The 26,289-nt window shown below is 40.1% G+C and overlaps 1 protein-coding gene across 2 annotated transcripts in view; it reads left to right on the forward strand.

The window, feature by feature from the left end:
- The window catches only part of snx19b (sorting nexin 19b), a 51,868-nt gene extending 27,035 nt beyond the window's left edge, over positions 1-24,833 (forward strand). For both annotated transcript variants that reach the window (XM_032546022.1, XM_032546023.1), the window contains exons 12-14: positions 14,799-14,983; positions 15,416-15,503; positions 19,818-24,833. In XM_032546022.1, the coding sequence (XP_032401913.1) occupies positions 14,799-14,983; positions 15,416-15,503; positions 19,818-19,941 (397 nt within the window). In that variant the 3' untranslated portion in view covers positions 19,942-24,833. The remainder of the gene's footprint in view (positions 1-14,798; positions 14,984-15,415; positions 15,504-19,817) is intronic.
- The last annotated feature ends 1,456 nt before the right edge of the window (positions 24,834-26,289 follow it).

Here is a 26,289-nt window from a genome sequence, read left to right on the forward strand (position 1 = left end):
TGCCAGAAAACATATGGCTGTTTTCTCCCTGATAGTCCAGTAGACTATGTTCAATTGGAGTCCAAAATTGCAACATTTGTTACATTTTCAGCTGGTGCATTTCTCTTTCATACTGCGTGTAATGAGCCAAAGAAATGGGGGACGCTGCACCAAGAACCACTGAAGGAAACAACACAAAAGCCTCTGAAGAAGAAACTGAGCCAACTTCCTTCTTGAAATCTAAACAATATGGAGTGGCATCAGATTTTGTTGGTTGTAAGATTTCTCTTTTGGGAAAAAGACCACAAGCCGTTTCTCCTATTAGTGTTGGATTTATGTTTGTTTTGGTTATATTTACCCAGAATACCCTGTGCTGTAGTCCGCTTCCTCCTTTTGGAATGGTCTCTGCAATCGGTTTTAAGCCCAAAAACTGATTGCTGTCTTTGGGCTGATTACAGTTCTTTAAACAGCCTGACTTGTCGATTCTGATTTTGGTTGATAGAAATTTTTTGTCTGAAATGTTGCAAAATATGGCAAGAAAGTTGCTAAGTTGGCAACAAACATGCAGACAGGAGCCGGTGGATGGGTCTGTTAGTCAACCCTCTTTCACAGCAGAGCAAAAGAGAACAGTGGCTGAGTTTTAGACCTTTGCCAGTGGATAGGTTCGGCTTTACTTTTACATATTATTTGATCACAGATCTCCTAAAATTGAGGAAATCGGGGCCGATTTATCGGTGCACCCTTATTCACATATGCATTCAAACCACACCATAGTTCACTTCAACCAATCTGAGACCGAGGTTTGTAGGCAGGCCAAAGTTTTCTTTTTTTGATCCACGTCAGAATTCGATTAGGCATTCACACCTCCCGAAAAAAAACAGACTTTCTAGATACACGAAGTAGTTTGAGTCAGTCGGACCATATAGCACTGGTGTGAATGCTGCCAAAGTGCTTAGACTGTTTCCAGAAGCAGCAGAAACCCAAATGGCAGTATAAAAACTATCAAAATGTGAATTTTGTGTAATGGGTTTTTAAAAGTGAGTTTTTAGAGGGAGGCAGGCTGGTAACAAAATCGAGCGCAACATGGGACCAAGGACATCCAGGGACGGGTAAGGGCTGCAAGAGACCACTAGGAGGTTGATGGAGAGACTTGTTTTTAGCACAGGTGGGACAGGCTGAAACATACTCCCTCACATCCTTATGAAGGGATGGCTACCAGAAGGAACACCTGATTAATGCTGTGGTCCGACTGGTGCCAGGATGGCCAGAAAAACGAGAAGCGTGGGCCCAATGGATTAAATGGGAGCGAACAGAAAGAGAAACGTAGGTTCGGTCCGGGGGACCGGTACCTAGATCAGGATTGGACTGCTGAGCTCTGATGACCTGGTCAGAGATGTCCCAGGAGACTGCCCCCATGATACATGAATGTGGAAGTATGGTGTCAATGACAGGACTCTCATCATCAGAGAAGAATTGCCGAGAAAGAGCGTCCGGTTTCACATTCTTTGATCCGGGTCTGTAAGAAACTCTGACCAGCAGGAAGCAGTACCTTTTTGCTTTTACTCCATACTTCCTGAGCCTTACTTGATGTCAAGTTATAGTCTGTGATGGTTATGGCAAGTAATGTAAATTGAGCTTTATAAAGTATGTTTGTGTCCAATCTGTCTATTTCTTATGTTTTCTCATCTTTTTTCTTCTAAAATTTGATTTTGGAAGAGATTCAAGGAGGAACAAAATATTGCAAAATTTCTTGCAAATACTTTTAAAGAAGCACCAAAACCATGTAATTTTGATTGCAAAAAAAATGACAAAAACAATCACAAATTCCTGATGGGATTGATAAATAATTTTGACTGTGTGGATTAGAGATAAATTCTCACATATGTACCTAATTTTTGTTTTGTTGGTATCAGATCACTCAATGTTTCTCTTGACCAGAGTCCATATGGCACCTCTTCTTCTAACCACATGCAGCATCTGCTACACAACAAGACATGATTCTTTATTTTTACTCTCTAAAATTCATAAAGAATTTGAATGGTACTGCGAGTCCTCACTAACAGCTTGAAGGGGCGTTGGAGGGATTTAGTCTCTGTCAACAGCTGACATGGAGAACGCTCGTGCTCATTCTTTTACTATTACTCGCTCTGATTCTCCTTCTGCTAGGCTGTTAATTAATACCAAGAGATTTCAGTCTGTCACCCGTGGTCTGCTTGGGTTACACCAGTGGTGAACATTTAGCTTGACTCTAGTCGATGTGGTTTCTAACTCTCTGCTATGCTGTTCAGCTAATGACCACATTGTGTTGTTTGGAAATGATTCTGAGGCTGGTGGTTAGAACTCAATGTGTAAGAGCTGTACTCCAGGGGATTTCTCAGCCACATCCCACTTTTCAGTTTGAAGATGGCAGCCCTGTAGCTGTGAGCTACAACTAAGTCATGGGTAAGCTGGGGTTATTCAACATATTTTTAGTAACTTAAGGCTTCTACAGCCACTCCCACTCTAGCCCCTTACAATTGTGCTATACAAAATGTAATTATTATATATAATTATATATAATTAATATAATTATATGTATTATATTAAATACATATAATTTATGGTTTTGATAGGACTTGATCCTTAACCAAAGGGTCATCCATTAGACCTACGGTAGCCCAGAAGGATCAAGGAAATGCTAAAACCACCATACAACAAATAGCCAAAAAATCAAAAGCCACAGCACAAAAACAAAAGGTAAGGTAGGAAAGGTGATTTTATTTATGTAGCACATTTTCAGCAGCAAGGCAGTTCAAAGAGCTTTACATGAATTAGAAGGAAATACAAACAACAAAAAAGCCACAATAAGACAGAAGCCACAGAACAGCAAAAACCCACAACATACAACAAGTCACACCAGAAATTATGCTGAAGTGGGAGTTTTACAAAGAAGTTGCAATAATGTCCTTTTAGGCTTTTGTTGTTGTATTGTGGTTTTTGCATGTTGTTGACCTTCTGGGCCACTGTATAGACACACATAAAAACATTTTTACATATACTGTCATACCTCACAAGACAATATGACAGAGCTTTCAATTCTGTACTTCTGATTTAGTCACTAAAATTCCCCTCAGCACTGCTAAAACCATGTTTTTAGTCCTGTTAAAACGGCATTATTACTGAACAGGAGTCTGCTGATTCCTTATCACAATGAGATGCGAGAACCAAATCTTACGAGAAGCTAAATAAGCTAAATAACTGACCTCGGTAACATGTACCTGACCTCCATACTTGAAAATCAGTGGGGTTTTTTCCTGCAGTGAGAAGAAAGATTAGACTTCACTATCCATGTTTGTTCTCCTCTGATGCATTTCCTTGACACATGGAGCCTGGAGAGAGAGAGAGTCAGAGAAGCCTGCTGGGAACCAATAAGCTTCTCCTGTCAACAGAAATTTGTTTCCTCCCTGAGGGAGCCAGTGACGAGATAGATGGGGTTCACATGAAGGATTTGGTAGTGAGGAAATGGAAGGGAATGTTGGATTTGTTACATAATAATGTGTGTTATCTGTCTAACCCTAAAGAGCAAGGCGAGGTGGGACATCGATGGACAGGCTGTTCCTGAGAGGAGACAGTCAGACCAAGTCCTCGTGGTTGGATCAGGCTGTCCGAGGGGTTTCTATCTCACATCATGTACATGTTAACACCATGCCCAGTGTAATGTCACTGTTTGCATAAGTCAGTTTTTCTTTTCAACAGCCTTTTTCTGAGACATATTGTCTATTACTAGGTTGTTCTGATTTATTTTCTCTGCTACTCCATAATCCTCTCTAGGGATGTATCATAGGTCATCCAGCAAAGTTACTTTTGAAGCCTATGAAACAGGACATCATCATCACCTCAATGTGCCAACAATTAACCTCAGCCAGCCTCCCTGTGTATTCGTCCTTATTTGGCCTTGTAGAGACCTGATACGATGCTAAAACCCTCCCTTGGCTGGATGTGTAAAATTACACAGCTCATTATCATCCACACTGTTGGTAAAGTTAGATGGTGAACAAGTGCTTCGTGCTTCAGCGCAGTGGGAATGTTAGCAGAATTAACTTGGTAAGTGATAAACGTGTTTTAAATAAGGACAGTCGTGGGATGAGGTCATGCAGCGACCCCTTGGCCTTTCCACATCTGCGGTGTCCGTTTACACCACTCACCTGAGACTTGCAGCCAAAGGCACATTTCATCTTCTGCCTCCAGAGACATACTTGTGCAGTGACATTTTGTCTGTGAAATCAGGCAGTGGGCTTATTTTAGCTTAAATGGGATCTGGTTTTACTTGTCTTTGTTGACTTTAAATGGCAACTAAATTAAAGCCATCTGGAGTCCAACACACACCCACACACACAGCCGGCGATCACCCGCTCTGATGTTTTAAACAAATTTAGTCTGTGTTGCATTAGTGATTGATTCCAGGCATCTTGCTTTCATCACCTGGTTCGGTTAACCAGCTGACTCAGACGCTCTAGCTTGTGTTTGTCACCTTCTCACCTTTGAAAATTGTCCAAATGTATAAATTTCAGTAAGCAAATTTATTACAATCATAAAAAATCTATCACTTTGATACAATTTATATTAAAAACTGATATGCAATCTCTTTACTGCAACTGCTTCTGAAGTATTGAGAGCAATATGTTCATTATTGCTGTAGCTGTAACAATATGCATGATATTTGTTATTTGTTTTGATTTGGATTCACTTACTCACATATTATAGGGGTATTTTCCCACTACATAGTTCCATTTTATAGCACAATCAAGTAATTATATTGGCTTCAGTTGTTGTAAAAATGCAATATGCACTGAACAGAAATATAAATGCCCCATGTCAAATATAAGAGTTGTATGTTCATTTAGGTTTCACAATATACGTATAGAGAAACTCAAAATATATTTTCAGTAATTACAGATCTTCATATTTTGTATTTTGTGAAACACACTCATTTTAATACAGATGAAAAACCTCTTCTCTCTAGCAACAAAAACCTATCGAAAAACATGTTTTTTTGTTTTTTTTAAATTGCCATGTTTCCATTATGCAAATTTATTTTTGAAATTCCAATTCCTGTAATTATATGGTCAGTGGAACACAGCTAGTATGTTTTAGATGAAGATTATGCTAGCTACCATTCACTCCGGCCTGTGAGCTTTACTTTTACAGCTTGCTCTGATTTTTTTTCCATCTGTTCTCTTGCTTTTGTGTAACAGTGTAGTTTTTATGTCTGTAAACTAAATGTTTCTTTCCTGGAAGCTCCATGAAATGAACTAGAGCAGTGGTTCCCAAAGATTTTCTTCTGGGTCTTTAGGGATTTATTGTAATCCGTTAGGATTACAATAACATCCCCCCAAAAAGAAAAAAAAAGTCAACTGATCACACACATCGTTCAACCAGACATAAACCTATACACATATTTAATTTTCAAACTCCACTGAAGTTTATTTCCCACTTCAGGTTGCAACAAAACAAACTTCAAACACTTTTGTGTAACTGTTTTTTGTTCTATACTGTAGAAGGGTATTCTTTGCTGTCAGTGTTATTTTAAACATGTTTCTTTTTTAAATTTGTAACAATATTTAACTTTGCTATCAATACATTTTAAAAAAAGCCTCTGTGCAAAATGGGGTTAAAACATGAACAGCTCCCTGAGAGGAAAGGAAATGAAAATAAAGGTTTGTTGTAAAAAAATGACTTTAACCCTCCCTTTTTTCAGTGGCTGGGTGAGCCTGCTTGTTGCTGCAGATCTTCTCAGATCTGTGTTGCAGTTGTGACACGGCGCACCCCACACTTTGGGAACCACTGAACTAGAGGAATAAATATCAAGGTGGATATTTGGCTCAAGTCCTCTGCTATCTTTTGTGTTTTTTACTCATTTGTTTGTGCCACCTGCATTCATTCAATACCTGTTTATGGGACTGTCTTGTTCTTTCTCTAATTCACCTCATGTCTTTTCTTTTGGCCTTCGTATTGTGTGGATCCTGCTCTTTATATCCAGTATAGAAGGTATTTGTATACACGTGTTGAAAATTTTGCTGGTTGACGGAAAAATATGGTGACATACACGTCATTTGCAGACTCTTCCTGAGCTGAACCAAATGAGTGAGTCACTTCGTTTAGTAACACTTTATGTTATGTTTGATTTAAGCCACATGAAGCTCACAGGCAGAAAGCAGAACATTACTTGGCAGTCTTCTCCAAAATTTCCTGGCATGAAAAACATCTCTGTGACAGAGCGGAGCTGGAAAACAACTCTGGTGGTTTTCATGGTCACAGTCTCAGTCTCAATTGGACCACAATCTCTCGTGTAGAATTACTTGGCATTTGTCAGCTATAATTGGTTGAAAGTGCTCTGCTGTGTGTATTAAGTGTTCAGGATCTAAATCCATGTGTGGTTGTCTGATCTGAAGGGCAAAGTAATCTTTCTGGTGATTGGCATAGACCAGGGGTGGGCAATCCTGGTCCTCGAGGGCCGGTGTCCTGCAACTCTTAGATGTCTCCCTGGTCCAACACACCTGAATCCAATAGCTGAATCACCTCCTAAGTGCAGTCAAGTTCTCCAGAGTCCTGCTAACGACCTCATTATTTGACTCAGGTGTGTTGAAGTAGAGATGCATCTAAAAGTTGCAGGACACCGGCCCTCGAGGACCAGGAGTGCCCACCCCTGGCATAGACCCTCAGTAGTGATGGCAGCATAGGCTAAGATGTTGCTTGAACTTAGACATTGAGCTTTGCATGGACACAATAGTCAGAGCAATGACCTCTGTGCAGTGTGACAACTCCAGAAACAAGAGTTTCTGTGCTGCTCAGACAGAAACCTGTCAGCCCTTGGAGTGCTGTAGTGGCGCAGAGGTTAAGCACAACCCACGCATGGAACCCTTAGTCCTCGACATGGCCGTCGCTTGTTCGACTCCCAGCCTGGCGACCTTTGCCGCATGTCTTCTCCCTTCTTTCATTACCTGCTTTCCTGTCAATTCACTATCAAATAAAGGCCACTAGAGGCAAAGAAACCTAAAAGAAAAAAAAAAACCAAACCTGTCAGCCCTACGTGGTGTGGGTGTTTCAATCTGGGCCTGAGCCCATGACGTTACACGTCTGTGTTTTGACCAGATATGAGGACAGAGGCGCCACGATAATCCCAATAAAACCAGGGCCAGTACACACTCACTTGTTCAGACATACAGCGAGAACCTTAAAAAGAGATCAGATGTGTGTATGAGCCTGCATGAAGGTGCTGATGTGATTATATCTTTGGGCTGGGCTTCACGGAGGCCAGCATTGCAAACTATTTGTTTCATTGTTCCAGCAACTTATAAAAGGGATTTCTGTGCTCATTAGTGAAAACATATTGGTTCTGCTGATTGATTTTTCTCTCCAGAACTTTTTCCTGATGTTGGATGGGTAGATGCATGAATGGATCAATGGAAGAGAAATGCATCCAATATGCAAATTCCTCTCTCTGGTGTAAAAGCAAGATTTCCATCACTTTCTTAGAAAACATGTTGAATGTAATTTGGTTTCATAAAATTTGCGATAACTAATAATAAAGTCTCTATTGACATGTTATTGTTTCATCTGGAAATTTTGCGTATGTGCAAAACACTAGAGCGCAAAAAGACCCTTGTTTTACTTGCGATCCATCGCTGTGTAGAACAATTACGGAACATTAACAAAATGAAACCTGGAGATGTACAGTACAGACCAAAGGTTTGGACACAACTGTGTGTCCAAACTTTTGGTCTGTACTCAATACAGACAAAATGTTTGGACACACTTTCTCATTGAATTCAATGAGAAACTGTGTCCAAACTTTTGATCTGTACTGTATGTATTATTATTTTACTGCAGTGCACCACAGCAAAGGGAAAATAATGCATAAAACCATTGAAGAACAACTCAGAACCACACATAATCTTCTTTTTATTTCAATTAGTCTTGGCTTCGCAACACACCGACCAGTTGCCATAGCAACTGACTGAGAACATTCTGATACACCAGGAGTGTATCAGAATTCAACACCAAAAAACACACAAGCATACAAAGAAGATAATATTCAGGCTTCATTATTCATGGTTTTGCGATTAGTAATAAGTTGTTGTACAAACACAGTGTTGGTTGATTAACTAATTTAAACACCTGCTCTACTGATCATCTGTCAGAGTTGATATGTGGGTCGCCTATTATTTTTTACTGAAATCGAAGCACACCGAATTCTGCATCGCATCTACATGTTGAGGTTGTCAAAGTCATGCTAGCATAACTGACCTACTTCCCTCTCCCTCACTATTTTTTTTAATTAAAACTTTTCAGACCTGTGACATGTGATACATTTACTTTACCACCTTGTTGTAGGGTTGACAATTCACCCTGTGTCCCTTTCTCCCGTTGTCAACCGTCCTCTTTGAAAGGTCGACAACGTCCCGGGTTGAGGTCAGCAGCACACCATCCCCACTATAAACAGTGTTTTTGCCATACTGCTTCCCCATCCTGAGATGCCAGATAGTGGACCAGAATCACCTCAAAGCCATGTAGAAGTCTTTCTCCATGGCCTCTCCAAACTTCTCCCACACCCAAGTTTTTTCCTCAGCAACCACTTGAGCTGCATGCTGCTTGGACTGCTTGTATCCATCAGCTGCTTCTGGAGTCCCACAGGCCAAAAAGGCCCGATAGGACTCCTTCTTCAGCCTGACAGCATCTCTCACCGATGGCGTCCACTAACGGGTTCGAGGTTTGCCGCCGCGACAGGCACCGACAACCTTGCGGCCACAGTTCCGATATGGAGGCATGGAACATGGTCCACTCAGACTCAGTGTCCCCCTCTTCCCCCAGAACGTGTTCAAAGTTCTCCCAGAGATAGGAGTTAAAGCTCCATCTCACAGTACTGCCAGACATTCCCAGCAGACCCTCACAACACGTTTGGGCCTGCCAGGTCTGACCGGCTTCCTCCCCCACCACCGGAGCCAACTCACGACCAGGTAGTGGTCAGTGGACAGCTCCGCACCTCTCTTCACCCGAGTGTCCAAGACATACGGCCGCAGAGCCGATGAAATGATGGCAAAGTCGATCATCGAACTGCGGCCTAGGGTGTCCTGGTGCCAAGTGCACATATGGACACCCTTATGCTTGAACATGGTGTTCATTATGGACAATCCATGACTAGCACAGAAGTCCAACAACAGAACACCGTTCGAGTTCAGATCGGGCGGACCGTTCCTCCCAACCACGCCCCTCCAGGTCTCACTGTCATTGCCCACGTGAGCGTTGAAGTCCCCCAGCAGAACAAGGGAGTCCCCAGGAGGAGCACTCTCCAGTACCCCCTCTAAGGACTCCAAAAAGGGTGGGTAATCTGAACTGTCGTTCGGCCTGTAAGCACAAAAGACAGTCAGGACCCGTCCCCCCACCCGTAGGCGGAGGGAGGCTACCCTCTCGCTCACCGGGGTAAACCCCAACGTACAGGCGCCGAGATGGGGAGCAACAAGTATGCCCACTCCTGCCCGATGCCTCTCACCCTTGGCAACTCCAGAGTGGAAGTATGTCCAGCCCCTCTCAAGGAGACTGGTTCCAGAACCAGAGCCATGCGTCGAGGTGAGACCGACTATTTCTAGCCAGAACCTCTCGACCTCACACACTAGCTCCGGCTCCTTCCCCACCAGAGAGGTGACATTCCACGTCCCAAGAGCCAGCTTCTGCAACCGAGGATCGGACCGCCAGGGTCCCCTCCCTTGGCCGCCACCCATCACACAATGCACCCGACCCCTTTGGCCCCTCCCACGGGTGGTGGGCCCATGGGAGGGGGGGCCCATGTTTCCTCTTCGGGCTGAGCCCGGCCGGGCTCCATGGGTAAAAGCCCGGCCACCAGGCGCTCGCCATCGTGCCCCCCCTCCAGGCCTGACTCCAGAGTGGGGCCCCGGTGACCCGCGTCCGGGCGAGGGAACACCAAGTCCAAGGTTTTCATTCATCATTGGGGTCTTCGGGCTGCGCTTTGTCTGGTCCCTCACCTAGGACCTGTCTGCCTTGGGTGACCCTACCAGGGGCATGAAGCCCCAGACAGCATAGCTCCTAGGATCATTGGGGCACTCAAACCCCTCCACCACGATAAGGTGGCAGCTCAAGGAGAGGATTTACTCTAAGAATTTTCAAAGATAATCTGATTAAATACACAAATGCAGTTTTGATCCTGTTAGTTTCTCAGGCTGACAAGATCAGCTGAAATTACAAAACTTACAGATGCCTCTTATGTCAGACTTTTTGCCGAGCCACGGAAGTTGTTTTGTGTATTTTGGATTTTTCTCTGTTTTTCTGTCACCTCCCTTTGTGATTGGCTACACTCCACCTTAAACAAGCTGCATTCTCTCCAATTTGAATTCTAGCAGGCTAGATCTTAAAATTGTTAACACACCACACATTGCAAGAATAGCTCATGAAATTATCTTTAGAGCCATCACGAAAATCGCGACAATTTTAACATTGTTGGAAAGAGAAGATCAGCTGTAAATCGGCATAATTATCTTGTGAACCAGGCAGAAGTGAAATAAGGACAACGTCAACTCACAACATTTCCCCCATGTTTAATATAATCAAAATGTGAATAAATCAGTCCATAAACCAGTAGGATTGTGCATCAAAATCAGCTTTTCCAGTGTTCAATTGTTCCATCTACAATTCTTCTTAAGGGTTCATTGTTCACTGTAATAATGGAAATACATGACTAACCCTAAGATTATTTTTGCAGGTCTGAAAATGAATATAAAAACCGAAAACTAGCTGGTGTGCAAAATGAGGAAATATTTCTAGAGCATAAATATGACTACAATGTAAAAACTTGGGGGTCTGACCTCAGACCACTGGCATACCTCTGTGCAAGCTGTGTGATGGTTTTATGCATTTCTATTGTTAGTTGTCAGTTGTCCATCTCCTAGACAAGGAGTTTATGTATTTACATAAGTGGAGTGCATTGCACTCAGGAGACTGGCCTACAGCAGAAACATGTTGAGGTCATTTACAATAACAGGCAGAGTGTCTTTATGAGTCTTAATAGACAGAAAATGAGTTTTTGTGCTCTTTTGAGCTTGAAGTAAAGACTGTCCTGTTTGATGTATCTCCCTGAAACTCCAAGGTCCTGAAGCAGATTTTATATGTGCACAAATCGACAACAGGGAGATTGTTTTTCAGTCATCTCAAGCTTTACGTCTCCTTACTTTGAGCACCTATGACATTTTTTATGTACGGTACTCAGATTTGCTCATGAAATCAGGTAAAAAGTTCAAACTTTAATATTTAGGCTTCTTTAAGTTTTTTCAGAAATGGATTTTACATTAAAACTGTAGGAGTAATAAGACAGAGTGTCTCTGTGGTGATTGTTTTATTCTTTTTTAGCTAAAATGTATCTGTAGTGCTGAGCTGAAGGTAAACAATTTGTATCCAGGATGTGTGGGGTCTGCAGAAATGTTACTTGCCCTTTTCCTAGTCTTAGACCTGTACAATTCCTGGATGGAGTAAAACAGAAAAATGATTCATAACCTAATACGTTTTGGCTTTAGACAGTTAACAATCATGCAGTGCCATCCCACCTTTGCTTCCTGTAGTTCCGTCCTTCAGTTGTTGGTCAGTGTTAGGCTGCATTCAGACCAACCCAGGACTAGAGTCCTGAATCAGACTCTAATCCATTTGTCTAAAAAGTCAGATTTTTTTGGGAGGTCAGAATGCAAATTTGAATTTCACAAGGGACTTAAAAACCGAACTCCGATCTGCCTAAAAACCTCAGTTTCGGTCGGGTTGAAGTGAACTCTAAAACAGTAGAAAACATGTCTGAATGCAACCTGACTAGACACCGTTCCAAAAGCAGGAAGTTAGCAACAGTGCAGGACATTCTGGTCAATATATTACTTTCTGCTCTGCGGGTTAATGAAGATATTGTATGTCAGTTGTCATATCAACAGGTCTGCATGCCGACACTAAGCAAAGAAAAGCAGAATATAAATGTCTTAAAGTTGTTTTACAACTTTTTATCAGCTTATTGTCCCGTTGCCCTGGCGCTCTGCAGCTGCTGTAATTTTTAAACCTTTAATAAATAACAAAAACTGAACTAACTTCCTCGTTTGTTTGAACATAATCAAATAGGATGGAGGAATTTGCTTAGTCCTCTCTTGCATCTTGATAGAAACCAAGATGTTTCTATCTTGGTAAGGGAGAAAACTTACAAACATCAGCAATGTCCTCAGCTTTAATTTAAGCCATGTTTATAAGAAATAAAGGCGCTGCGATCATTTTGTGATTCCTGGTCATCCCACATTGGAACAGCCTGGTTTTGTGGACAGACTCACCGCGTAGTAACGGCGCCTGCAGGAGAGTGGCTAGCGTTAGCAGCTAACAGGCGTTGTCCAAACCAGTAATGTACATGAATGAAGAAATCCTGCCACCACTAAAATCTGACACCGCTCCATTTTTGTCTACTTTTTGTGAAGAAGGAAGTTGCGCTGGTCTTCTTCAGAGGTTTTGTGTTGATTCCTTCAGTAGTTCTTGGTGCAGCGCCACCACAGGCGATGGGGGGAACAGGTTTTTCAGTTAGTTTGGGTCGTTTGTCACAGTGCAGTGTGAATGCGAACTAGAGTTCTGAAAATGTAACAAATGTTGCAATTTTAGTCCCCAATTGAACCGAGTCTACCAGACTATCCGGTCTGAATGCACCCTTAGTTAAAGACCTCCAATAAAATGCATATAAACCATTTAAAAATATGGGGGGTTTTCTTATCACATCTGATGTTATAAGTTCCTCAGTTAATGCCAAGGGGGTGCACTTATCTGTGATAAAAATGTTTTCACTTAGTTTTGAAACCTTAATATTATAATGTATTATATGAATAACCCAAAAAAATAATATACAGAAAGTTTTTAGAGAATGTTAATTGAGATGAGGAAAAAGTGGAGCAAGATTTAAAGAATTTATGAAGTAATTATATTTATGAAAGCAATAAAGGGACTGCATTAAAAGCAAGAGTTCAGATTACATTGAGTATCTTGGATTGCTGTAGCTGTCAGTTATTATGTGCCTTTAACCTAAAAACAATAAGAGCTTATTGATCATGACTATTGGGATGTTTGCTGTTTTGCAAACACCTGCAAACTGCAAGTGTACCAGCACTGTATTTTGGCATTTCGTTTAGAATATTTTAGATCATTTCTACAGATAATTAGAAGTTACACAGAAAAATCTCCAAATATTTGAATCTGCAAATACGGAATCACAAATAGGTGGGGGTCCACTGTATCAGTGGTGAAGGTTTGCATCAACCTTAGAAACAAAGAACTACTCCAATCACAGCTGGTTGAAGCCAGGCATGTGGACAGTGGCGTTTAACATTCCCCCACAACTTCTTAATTCTCAGAGAAACACACACACTTTATCACTTAGAGTTATGGATGTAAAGTGTGTGAACATCAAGAGCTGCAGCCTTGGACAAGCAGAAACAACAAGCTAAAGCTCTGTGACATTATGAGGATTCATTTACAGTTGGACAGTGATTCCATGCTCCCTTTGTAAATCTTTACGGGTTGGGTTGCAGAGGTTGTATGTTCACCATCCCCTGGAGGATTCTATGTACTAACTTTACTTCATGTGAGTTATTTTGAGCTGTGGATAGGGAATGGCCCTGTCAAAGCAGCTGGTCAGTACAAACAAAATGTTGATGGATAACGATCTGTGTGAACCATTCAGAAATATTACATCCATAAAACTTATTCATACAGCTTCCACAGAAATCTGCATGTCTACCATCTCATTATGGGACCGTCAAATGATTCAGTTTTAATTCAATTAAGTTTATATCTATAGCACCAATTTACAACAAATACCATTTCAAGGCACTTTACAAAAAAAATCATTTCACTTCAATCACACATACAATCCCATTGATCCTAGTTATCAAACTGTACAATTAGTACAATTAGTTATTCAAAATATTCCACTGAGCATATGCTAAATGAGGAAACCAACTCTCCAGCCAGTTTTATAAAGACTGCTTTTTATTTTTCTCTTTGTTGAAGACAACTGAAAACTGAAAAAGTATTGAACCATGACATTTTGTTTACTGTAACACTCCTATTAAAATCTGAATGAAACATGTCAGTTGTTGTTTAATCATAAAATGTGGAGAAGGTCAAAGAGTATGAATTATTTTGCTAAACAGTATATTAGAAATCTAGAATCTAGTTCTGTGAGGACTTGTTTGAGTTGTTCAGAGATATTTTCTTTTCATAACTTCTTTGAAGTCTGGATAGCCTGTTGGCTGTTTCTACTGTTCACATGGTAAATTCCAGCAGGAAGAAGGCCAGGTCAAAACAGAAGAGGCCAAAAACTTCCAGCAACTAATGACCTATTACTTTACTCATCATAAGATGTTAAATTCAGCTGCTGTGTTTAAGACTTTTGGGAAATGGGCTCAGTCTGAGACCACTTCCTGCACAAGGCTGTGCCAGGACTGCTCCTCTTCATAGCTTCCAATCTCCGTGGGAATGCAGCAAAGCGTGACATCAGCTTACGTGTAAAACTACCAGCTCACTGGAACACTGAGTCCAGGCAGGCATAATATTGAACTTCTAAATCCAGGTTGGCTCAACAGGTTTCAGAGTCATTCTACTCTAATATGACAGACAGCTCTGTGTATAATGGGATTGCCTGAAATTGTTCCACTGGGAGTGGAATTTTTCCTCAGCCCACCGTTGGGTCGAGCCAATGGCTGAACCAGTCAGTGCTCTGTGTTAACTACAAAGCATTGTTGTGTTGTTTCTGTGTGTTTCAGATGGCTTGATGTGAGTGTAGCCAACCTGACGTGCACCAAGTACTGGGTGGTGTACCTGCAGGTAATCCAGGAGGCAGTGTGGCCAGGAGGCGCGCTGCCAGCCGCCCCGCCACCTCATCGCAGCCAGCAGCAGAAAGACAGCAGCAAGCAGCAAGCCTTAGATGGTCTGATGAAACTTCTGCCAGGTATACAGAACCTGAGATCATCCAAAATGCCATCACATATTGGCCTTTCTATAGGAACTCTAAAAAAAGAAATTGTGAACTAGCCTACAATCCAACAGAGGGCCAGTCATTGTGCCACTCTGTAATTCAAACAGGGGATTATTTTCACTGTCTTGTAAGTAGCCTTCTTTTAACTGACCAGCAGTGTGCAGCAACAAGTCTGATGGATGAAGAGACAATGCTTTGTTAGTTTATGGTACATATAGCCAGAAAAAACTCCACTAACTCTACCACTTTGTCTGGAATCTCATTTAGAGGACATTCAACAGTTGGACCAGAAAATGCTGTCAGTTTTTGAAATGTTTAATAATTTGTATGTCTTGATGTGAAAAACCACCTCATGCCTGGTCATCACAAACTGCTAGCTTCATCTTCTTGTCTTTGTGTCTTTAGATCTGGTCTCAGATATGCTGGGTTCTGATAAGTACAGGCTGAGCTGGCAGACTGCGCTGGATTCTTTTCAAGACCCTTACATTAACAGGCAAACATACACAACACACCCTACGCTATGATGGTTTGGGGTTTTCATTTACTCTTTAGCTTTTACATATTATTTTATGCTATCAGAAGGACTACAATGTTAATTCTGTAAAAAAAATAATTATAACAATCTTCTCGTTTTTGAGTAGAAGCTGAAATGATCAGATTTTTGTTCATCAGTATAGATGTTTGTTTTTTTTCACAGTTCAGGTGAGAAACAGTTCCATGAAGACCAAAAAACCCAATTTATAAGTATTTTAACCTATATTATTTTTAATTGCAGAACTCTTCTAAAGAATGTTTGGACAGATTAAGAAGATGAGATGAGAGGAGTGATAGTGATGTAATCATGTCCAGTGGAAAGAGATTGCCTCATTAATTGGACAGTCAAGAATTAGCACTTGCTTATAACCTCAAACAGAATACAGCCACAAATTTCAATGTATCTTATTGGGATTTTACAACCCTAATTCTAATGAAGTTGGGATACTGTGTAAAACAAAGAAAAACTGAATACAATGCAAATACAAAAAAAAGTGTATTCATTTGAAAACTTGTCTTTGTAATGAATTCAATTGAATACATAATTTACATTGCTCTGTGATGGACTGGTGACCTGTACAGGATGACCTCATCTCTCACCTGTTGACCACTGGAGATAGGCACCAGCAGCCCTCACAACCCTACTAAGGACAAGATGGATGAATGGATGTGACTAACATGTTATTTGATTAAAAACAGGGACAGGACATAGTAGACAAGAAGAGAGATTCACTGTATCAGGCTACAGCTCCAAGTACTCATTTCTGCCTGTAGTCCCTGATCCAGGTGATAAAACTTTTTAAAAGAGAAAATACACTGCCTGGCCAAAAAAAAAAGTCACCACCTGGATTTAACTAAGCAAATAGGTACAAGCCTCCTATTGGATAAGTACTGCATAGGCGATTATCTTTCAGCTGGCAACAAGTTATTTAACCCCAGCTGATGCAATGAGTAACTCCTCATTTCTTAAACAACCATGGCAAAAGACACATCCTGTGGTCGTGGAAAAGACGTTAGTCTGCTTAAGAAGGGTCAAATCATTGGCATGCATCAAGCAGAGAAAACATCTAAGGAGATTGCAGAAACTACTAGAATTGGGTTAAGAACTGTCCAACGCATCATTAAAAACTGGAAGGATGGTGGGGAACCATCGTCTTCCAGGAAGAAATGTGGTCGGAAAAAAATCCTGAATGATTGTGATCGGCGATTACTTAAACGTTTGGTCAAATCAAATCGAAGAAAAACAACAGCAGAACTCAGGAGTATGTTTAATTGTGAACGCAAAAGCATTTCCACATGCACAATGCGAAGGGAACTCAAGGGGTTGGGATTGAACAGCTGTGTAGCCGTAAGAAAACCTCTAATCAGTAAGGCTAACCAGAAAAAAAGGCTTCAGTTGCTAGGGAGCATAAAGATTGGACTCTGGAGGAATGGAAGAGGGTCATGTGGTCCGATGAGTCCAGATTTACCCTGTTCCAGAGTGATGGGCGCATCAGGGTAAGAAGAGAGGCAGGTGAAGTGATGCACCCATCATGCCTAGTGCCAACTGTACAAGCCTGTGGGGGCAGTGCTATGATCTGGGGTTTCTGCAGTTGGTCAGGTCTAGGTTCAGCAACATTGTGTGCCCAAAGAATGAGGTCAGCTGACTACCTGAATATACTGAATGACCAGGTTATTCCATCAATGGATTTTGTCTTCCCAAATGGAACGGGCATATTACAAGATGACAATGCCAGGATTCATCGGGCTCACATTGTGAAAGAGTGGTTCAGGGAGCATGAGACATCTTTTTCACACATGGATTGGCCACCACAGAGTCCAGACCTTAACCCCATTGAGAATCTTTGGGATGTGCTGGAGAAGGCTTTCCACAGTGGTCAGACTCTCCCATCATCAATACAAGATCTTGGTGAAAAATTAATGCAACACTGGATGGAAATAAATCTTGTGACACTGCAGAAGCTTATTGAAACAATGCCACAGCGAATGCGGGCTGTAATCAAAGCTAAAGGCGGTCCAACAAAATATTAGAGAGTGTGACCATTTTTTGGTGGCGACTTTTTTTTTGGCCAAGCAGTGTAGGTTGAAAAGGATTTGTAAATCATGGTATTCTGTTTCTATTCATGTCTTACAAGTCTCAACTTCATTGGAATTGTGGTTATATGTAATAGGTTGTAGGTCTTCCACTCCATGCCTCCAGGAAATAACAGGATTAAACAAGAGGACCCAACAAGAAGAGAGAGCAGGAGAAGTGTTAAACACTGAGAGGGTGAATGCTGGAACAAAAGACCTGAGCTGATTAGCTAACAGGTTGTAGCTAATCAAGAGGACTAAGAAAATGAATCGAAGAGTAACAAAGAATAAATAGACATGAATAAGAAATAAACTAGAATCACTAAGAACAACTGAACTAAGGTAAACCAGAAATAAGGCTGATGTAATCAAAGAAAAAGACTAAGAAATACATAATAATAATAATAATAATAATAAAAAAACTAGACTCAATAAATCCAAAACCCAAAACAACCCAGAACCTGACTAAAACATAATTAAATTTTTTTATTAATCCAATAAAAACCTGACAAACTTGTCTTGTAGGGATGTACCAATATGAAAACTTGAGCCAGTATTGATGTCTGATATTAATACTGCTGTTATAGCTGATAACCAATATTACATGTAATATGGATATATAGTACCACTTTTTTGACACCTTGGGAAAAAATGACCACTCCACTTACTTCACCATTGCTTCTGTGCTTCAGTCAAACTCCCCACAATCCTTTGCTGCATCACTTTCACTGCCACATGACCAATGTCCTTCAAAGGGCCCCTCCAAAGACAAACAGCAACAAGATGGAAAGAAGTATCTGCTGTTAATATGTAGAAGGAGCAAATATGCTCTTAGTAAACGCTCTCTATTTTTTTGTACTTATTTTTTACTGAACTTTTCTAATGTATCAGCATGTTTGGATCCTCATATCCTTATACATCCTTATACAAACTGTTCATTAGTAAACACACTATTAAACTCAATCTTGATGTTCAGTTAACATGGACTCTTAATTATCTGTTCCTATCAAGTCCTTTTTATTTATTTTATCCTTCTATTTAAAAGCACAGCTTCAGCTAATACAAATGGAATTTATATGCTATGCCTGTGCTAACATATAAATGATGAAGGATATTCTGCCAGAGATAAATTCCAAGCAACAGAGCTTCATCAGGTTGTTCTGGTGTCCTCTGCTTTCCTCTCAAATCCCACCTGGACACATGACAGGAACCTTTTAAATGGTTCATGTAGAACTAGATGTGCCAGTACAACTCGGCATTAACATTCAGCTTTTATAGTTATGGCATCAGACTTAGGTTTTTGTTGTAAAATCTAAAACCACAGAGGAATGGAAGGGGGGCAACCTAGGTCCTGGCAACCTAAACCCTGTCGTCATACTGGACAGTTTGTGCTCATAGCGTCGAGTAGTCTTGTTCCTCTAGTCTTGACCATCCTTTAAACACCATCTACAGTCAGCAGCCTGGTCCAGTTCATGTCCTTTGGTTAAAACAGCAGTTAGGTTGAATTTTTACAGAACATAAAGTCTCAGGGGGATTCACATACTGTATCTGACCCTTTGTGGATAAAATCTACACTAAATTTAAACCCTGTTTCTGCTTTCTTAAATGACGAAAATGAATTTGTTTAATGTAAACATGGAAATTCGAAAAACATTTTTTGATAAAAAGTCTATGGTTTGGATGAGGTGGTTTTTTGGTCGAATCAAAACAGATGTATTTCTCTAAACTGCAATGAAAACACTTTTTTGAACCTGATGTTACTGTTGGCCAAGTAACATCAATGAAGATGACAGGAAGTTGTTTGTCATTCCAACATGTTAAATTCATAGCTCTTCTGTAAAATCAACTCCATTTTTCCCACAACGCTGCACATGTAGCCACTCCCTCTAAGGGGCTTGTTGCTCTAACGCCTGATTAAAACACTGACAGGTCGCTAATGGCTGACTGATGATGAGTGCTAGCGCCATGGCTGAATTCTCATGTTACTGTTTACATCTGCTCTGCTTTTTACTGACTGATCTCATGAACAAGCTTATTTATGTGATTTTTATTTAATTTTTTTTATTTAATGGAGCCACTGCAATTGTGAAATTGTGTTTTTTCGACATTAGCAGAATATTGACACAAATCTTAGCACATTTGTAGTGGAAACACAGTTCCTTAAAATAGGATGGTGATGAGTTGTGTTTTGTTTCTGCAGACACCTGGTCTACTGTATATTTGATCTTCTGTTGGACTTCCTGGTTCCTGAATTACCAGAGGAAGATTTCCAGAGAAGCCTCCTGCAGACTCTCTCTAAGAAGCCAGAAAAGATGCTGGCATGAGAAGAGAACCCAAATGCAGCTCGATTATTTTTCTTTCCTTGAGCCTAACTGACCTGCTGGTGAAAAGCTTGGGGAATGTTCCTGTTCCAGTAATATCAGGTCATGACTGTGACAGTTGTTGTTTCTGAGTGTGTTTACCTTCTTCTGTGCTCATTTTAAACTCCTTAGACCATTTTGGTGACATCCTAAGGTAACATAGTTACATTAGTTACTGAAGTTATTTAACAGTGTTACAGGCATGCTGAATTTCAATCTGCTGTTGATTGTAAACCATACCCGGTTTGTGTTTGATCCCAGAGACTGGCGTATCTTTTGTTCCAATGCGAACATGTGGTAAAACCTCGCCCCATCTCCAAATCTGGCCTTCTGTTGCCTGCATAATTTGCCAACTTTAACTAAACTGTCTTCAGATGCTTGATCCTTGTCCTGCACAATGTGACGGTTTCTCCATCCCAGGGCTCCACATGTTATCCTGACAAAATGTGAGCTTTATTTCCCTGAATCTGAGCTTTCCTGCGGGATTTACCTGGCAAGCATCAATGTGCAGGAAAGGTACACGCTGTATGGGATAAGTTTAGAGCTGTCCAGGAAAGGTTTTTTTGTACTGGTTTTACAAGCTTATGTCTCAGCTGTTTAAAAAGGCCTTTTATGAAACGAAACTGGGCATCAACTAAAACATTACATAGGTGTAGGATCAATATTGATATAACTTCAATTAAAACCACAAAACCATTCTGAAAGAGTTTGTGATATACGGTGTGTCAACATGTAATGGTGATAAGTAATTATACTGCTGACTCTTATAAAACTCTCTGAGCAGAAATACACCACATGAAACATGTGAGTTCTTTGCTGCCATCTGTTCAAGGTATTTCATATGAATTTGTGAAAGTCTGTGTCCTTGGTGGTCACAGGCTGGTCTTTTCTTTTGATTATTTAGCCCCAATTAGTCATAATTCGACAGTTATTAAATGTTGAGACATGTGTGTTTGAGTTATGGTGAAACGTTGTGTACAGATATGTTGAAGGAAGTTCACTTGCGTTTCGTCTCCAGTGGGAAGATTACGGTTCGGTACAGCGTCCCATACAGACCACTATCCCACCGTTCCTGGGCCCCCTCCGTCTATAGCACAATGGTATGGTTAGGGTGGAGCTACTGGTGCCTCTTGTCACAGTCCAGTGATTGGAGGACAGAAAAACATCAGTAGTTGGAACAAGTTTGAGACATACTAATGCGTCATGTTTGCCATGCCACTAGTGTGACGCAACATTAGGCATTTGGGTTAACTTCACCTGCCCAGTGAGAGTCCAACTAGTGGAAGAAACACTGGCAAGTTATCAGTCAATATTCCCATATCAGCTGTACAAATATGTCATATTGCCATGAGTTTGTAGAAAAGTAAAGCCACCCTTAGCATGGTGGAAGGCCTACATCTAGACGACAGGACTCTGGGTTACTTATTGAACACAACTGGTTATGAACTGAAACACAACGCTGTAGTAGTAGATTCACAGTACTATAATCACCCATTGATAAGTTTGCCATTGTTTTGTCAGGTGAAAAGATACCTGTGATACTACACAACATTTCCATCTGTTGAGTCATGCTAGCTGTATTAGTCCACATCAACAGTCTTTACAACATGTCTAACTGCAATCTTTTCTTCTTTTTTTAAAAGAAAGCTGAATGTACAGTTCATGGTCTGTTAGATTCCGATGGGAAAAGCTGTGAAACCTCTGGTGTTAATGTCCACAGTATATACAGCAAAAAGAACAAGAAAAAGGAATAAAAGATTCCCAGCATAGCATTGAGAAAGCAGTACTTAGCTAGGCTCTGCGTTGCTAAATATTTCCAAGACTGCTGTAACGTTGTTTAACTGAAAAACTGAATGGCCACTTGTTAAAGATGTGCATGGTGCATATCTGCTACTTTATAGCTGCATGCCATGGACAGAAAGATCTTCAATTTTTCAGTCACTTTAAATAGCTGCAATCAGCAGTCTATCTTTAGTTGTTAGGTCTTTCTCTCTTTTTTTTACAAACTGACTACGATATGTTGTCTTTCCACTACAAGTGATGGAAGATGTTTCAGAAAAAAACTTCATGGAACCTAACTTCAGAAAATCCAATCTATTCCTTTAAGGATCATGCTGCCACCTTAATAATACAGTTGAAGGTTTTGCACTTTGAAATGATTGCCTTAGCATTTGATGGCATTTGAGTGACAAAGTACAGAAACTTTTTTCTCCAAATAATATAATTATGTTTGTTGCAAAACACGTTATCAGTCCATGTGTGTCTGTTAGAGACAGGTGGAACTTCAGTGAGTCAGCAGCTCGTTTTCTTCCTTCAAAGCATAATGAGCTAGTGATAGATGTTACAGATCTAATATCATTCTAGTGTTTTGCACTCATTAAGTTGTCTTCATTTTGCCTTTAATTAATTTTTTTCTTTCTAATTATTATTCGGTGTATTCATGAACTTGTTTATTTGGTGCAGTATATAAACTAAGCTAGTCTTGACTTCAATCCATAATATAAGATGTGACAATGCTAATATATAAACTCTTTCTGACGATTTAGTTTAGATTTATCTTCTTTGTTAGCTTGACAATAAATAAATACATAAAAAATTCACTAACTTCTTTTAAGTTAAAAAGCCAAAAAAATAAATAAATAAATAAAAGGTTCTAAGCAACCAGTGCCTGACAGTTGTGGATTTCTCTTTTTGTGTCTTTATTTTGTCTAAATCTAGATTCCTTTTAACTAATAAGCTAACAGCAGAATAGGACCAAGAAGAAAGCTAATTTCTACTGTCCTAAACCAATTCTAGTGTAAAACATTTACACTACATTGTTGTAGCATCCATTTTGCAGTCCATGTTTTGCATGGTAAAGTCATTATGAATTGTTTTCTTTTTTGTACTAAACAATAAACTCTGAGGTTATTAGTGGTCTAATGCACGTCTGACAATGGTTAAAACGTTTTTAAAATGACATTGCATAAACTGCCACAACATTGTCACAGTTTTAGGATCGTAGAAATCTGCTTTGGTTTAGACCTAACATGGTCTAGCTGTTAGCCTTAGCCTCAAAGAACACCTCATTTGGATTTGCACAAAACAAAGACCTTAGGAGGATTCTCTGCTTCAAGTGAGATGTTGACTCATCGTAACCTCTCAACAAAACCCCATTTTATAAAAATATCTGGGCTTTGTAAGGCAGATATGAAGGGGAAGGGTCAGTTTTATCCTGTTACCAGATGAAAGCTTACAGGATGCATGTGAATTTATTTGACAACCATATTTTATGAAGGTTTATTTAAAATGATATTAAAATTAAATTAAAGAATGTATCACCTAATTCTGATTTCCTATAATGCATTAATAAACAATGAATTACCAATACATGACCAGTGAAACTTGTACTCGCTGTATAGCATAATGTACACATTGCAGACTGTCACTCACTTGGTCAGGGCCATGCAGAAGGTCTGTAACTGTACATAATTTTTTGATATCACCTCTGCGAGATCTAGATTTGTGAGGTTGAGAAAAAAATTATTGTCTTTAGATTTTACCATTCAGCAGAATCTTGAGAAATGTCCATGCATTTAAGCTTAGTCGATTACTGTAACAGTGTCTTCATAGGTCAGCCTAAAATATCTTAAAGGTCTACTGAGGGTCTAGGGTCCTATACATGCTTGCATTGTAACACAAACCATATATCTAAACCTTTACTGTTTGTTTATTGAGTATGACAATGCTATTCAAGTTTATTTAATTCTTTCAGCAGAGATACATTTAAAAATAAATTGTACATTTAGGATTTAATTAGGAGGTTTTCTTTGTAAAAGGGCAAAGAATCTTCTTGATAGTTTGATTGTTACGTTACCATGGCTACAATATGGTGTAATCTTTGTGTTTGGGTTTGTTCACAAATACATCTCAGTAAATAAAAGCCAATAATCAGTGACTGATTTTAAGCTCAGGAAATTACCCTGGCCCCCTTCTCACAGATTCACTAAATCAATATTTAAACAGTGATGTTGATTTTCTTAGTAGGAAGAACAGAGGCTGTTTTGTTTGTTCAGGGTGGATTTTATCCAATATGTCAGCATCGGTGTGAACTGCCTGGTTGTCGCGTTATGTTAAGGTGCAGCAGAACGCGAACAGTGAGCAGGTGGTACCGAGGATTTGAGGGGCGTTGCGGTACCGTTTCTTTATATTAGGTTATCTGGTTCTGACCCACAGCGGTGGGGCCGACTCAGGCTGCATCTAGTCCAGCACTGGGCAGCCTGATTAAGTTAAAGTCAGAAGTTTTCTCTTCAGCCGAAACATTTCTGTGTTTGAAGGCGAGAAGGGTTTTTCCCACTATTTCCCTCCGGCAACCCCCCCACCCCATTCTGCACATGTCTGCATTTGGTGTAAGGCACTAGGTTTAGAGACATTCAATATCTTTCATTCTTAATATCTTTATTAAAGCCAATGACGGGAGCAGTTGCTTCCCAAATTAAATTTATAATGTTCCACATAAAAATAGTAAATAGTTTTTTGAGGGGGGGGGTTCAGATTCACAACATCATAAATCTCGTTTTTGCTCTAATCCTGGGAACACTCAGACACACCGTAGTTAGACGTTCATTATTTACCACTGTACTTTACAAGAGATCAGTAAAGTACAGTTTGCTTGTAATCCTCAAGGGGATTCTGTAATATTCTAACTGTTTATGAGAAACTAAACAGCTATAGAGACTCTACAGGTCCGCTGACTCCTGACATGTTGGCCATTTCTTTGGATTCCATTTCTTGTGTTTTTCTGCTCTACAATTAGTGGATGTGTAAACATTTTCAAGTGTCTGTATAATAAAGTTACCAAAGCATGAAGTGTTAAATCTTGAGCTTTTGTTTGCATGTGTTATCGTCCTGGCTCGTGGAGCACATGTGAATGTTTTACAAAGTTTTAATAGATCTGACTTTCAGGCAGGGTTTTACTGTATGAGGTGTTTCAGAAATGTGTCCAGTCTCTTTAGGGTCAAATATGATGTCTGCATTCTGATTTTTTACTTCTTTGTGTACATGAAAAAGCTGATGTCATCCATCAGTTTTTTCTTAATTTGGTACAGTTTGCAGATTTGGGGTTTTGAATTGAAACATCAACAAAAGCATGTGTGAATACTGATCTCCAAGCACCTGATAATGAGGGGTTGCTTTACAAGCTTTTCCACCGGCTTTTTTTGGGGGTTGGCCCTGCTCTTTAGGGGGCTGGCTCCAAAGCAGGCTGGGCCTGCCAGGCCGGCCCTGGTTTGGTGGGTGATGTAAGCTTCGCTCCTGTTCACTGATTGGCCTTGAGCGTGGACAGACGGAGCAGCCAAGAGAGAAGGAAAAGGCGCGACGTTTCAAACTAGCTGCAACACGGAAGTGATGGAAAATACAAACAAGCCGTGAACTAAAAGATGCCGGCTTTTCTTTTCTTCGGATTTCAATATTCAGCAGCAGCTCGATGGAGCAGTGAGGAATGAGTCGTTTTTGTCAACGTAGTGGAGAGAATGGAAAGCCTCGTTAGCCGCTTTGGAGCCCGACGGTGAACACCGACTCAGATGCAGCTAACGCCGCTGCTGATCTCCAGCCAGGTGAGCAGTTTGTAGATATATCTGTCTGCTTTTTACTATAGTTAAGGTTGCCTACTTACAGTCACGGAAGACATTTGAAACACAAAGTCTGCTGTTTTTATTGCTCAAACACAACATGCGCATTTTCTGAAGATACTCAGTTGCACATTCCTCAGTTATAAATAACTGTCAATATTGTACAGCATGTTGCCTTCATTTGTTTATATTTGATCTTTTCGTGAACCTACATGCTTCGATTGTTTTTCATTTTGCTGTTGTTGCTCCTTAGTTTCCCCCATTGTAAGATAATAAAACATGTTGTATGATATTCTATTATTGTAAAATGGCTAGATATCAGTTCTCTAATTAAATGGTTATGAACTATTAATTGTAGAGGACATAAAAATAAACAATAAACCTGAAGAAATGATAGTGGTATTTTATCCATGGCTGTATGTCTGCATAGATCTAAAACTTACAAGTAATCATGTTTTGTCTTTAATTTACACAACTATTCTGGGAATTAATAATTCTGTATGTCTGGATGTTAATTTTTTTTTGCATAGGCCTATAGGCAAATATATGGCAAATATATTAATTAAAACTGTCGATGTCATTTTAATTATCGGCATTATCGTCTCTTCCGGCCCTTTTCTCTTTTTGTTGATGACACTGAATGAAAAAAGGCTCAACTCCGATGCTCTCCACTGACATCTCCCTTCCTCATATCCTTAGTGTA

This window comes from Xiphophorus hellerii, chromosome 18, assembly GCF_003331165.1.
Source record: "Xiphophorus hellerii strain 12219 chromosome 18, Xiphophorus_hellerii-4.1, whole genome shotgun sequence".
Taxonomy (NCBI): Eukaryota; Metazoa; Chordata; class Actinopteri; order Cyprinodontiformes; family Poeciliidae; genus Xiphophorus; species Xiphophorus hellerii.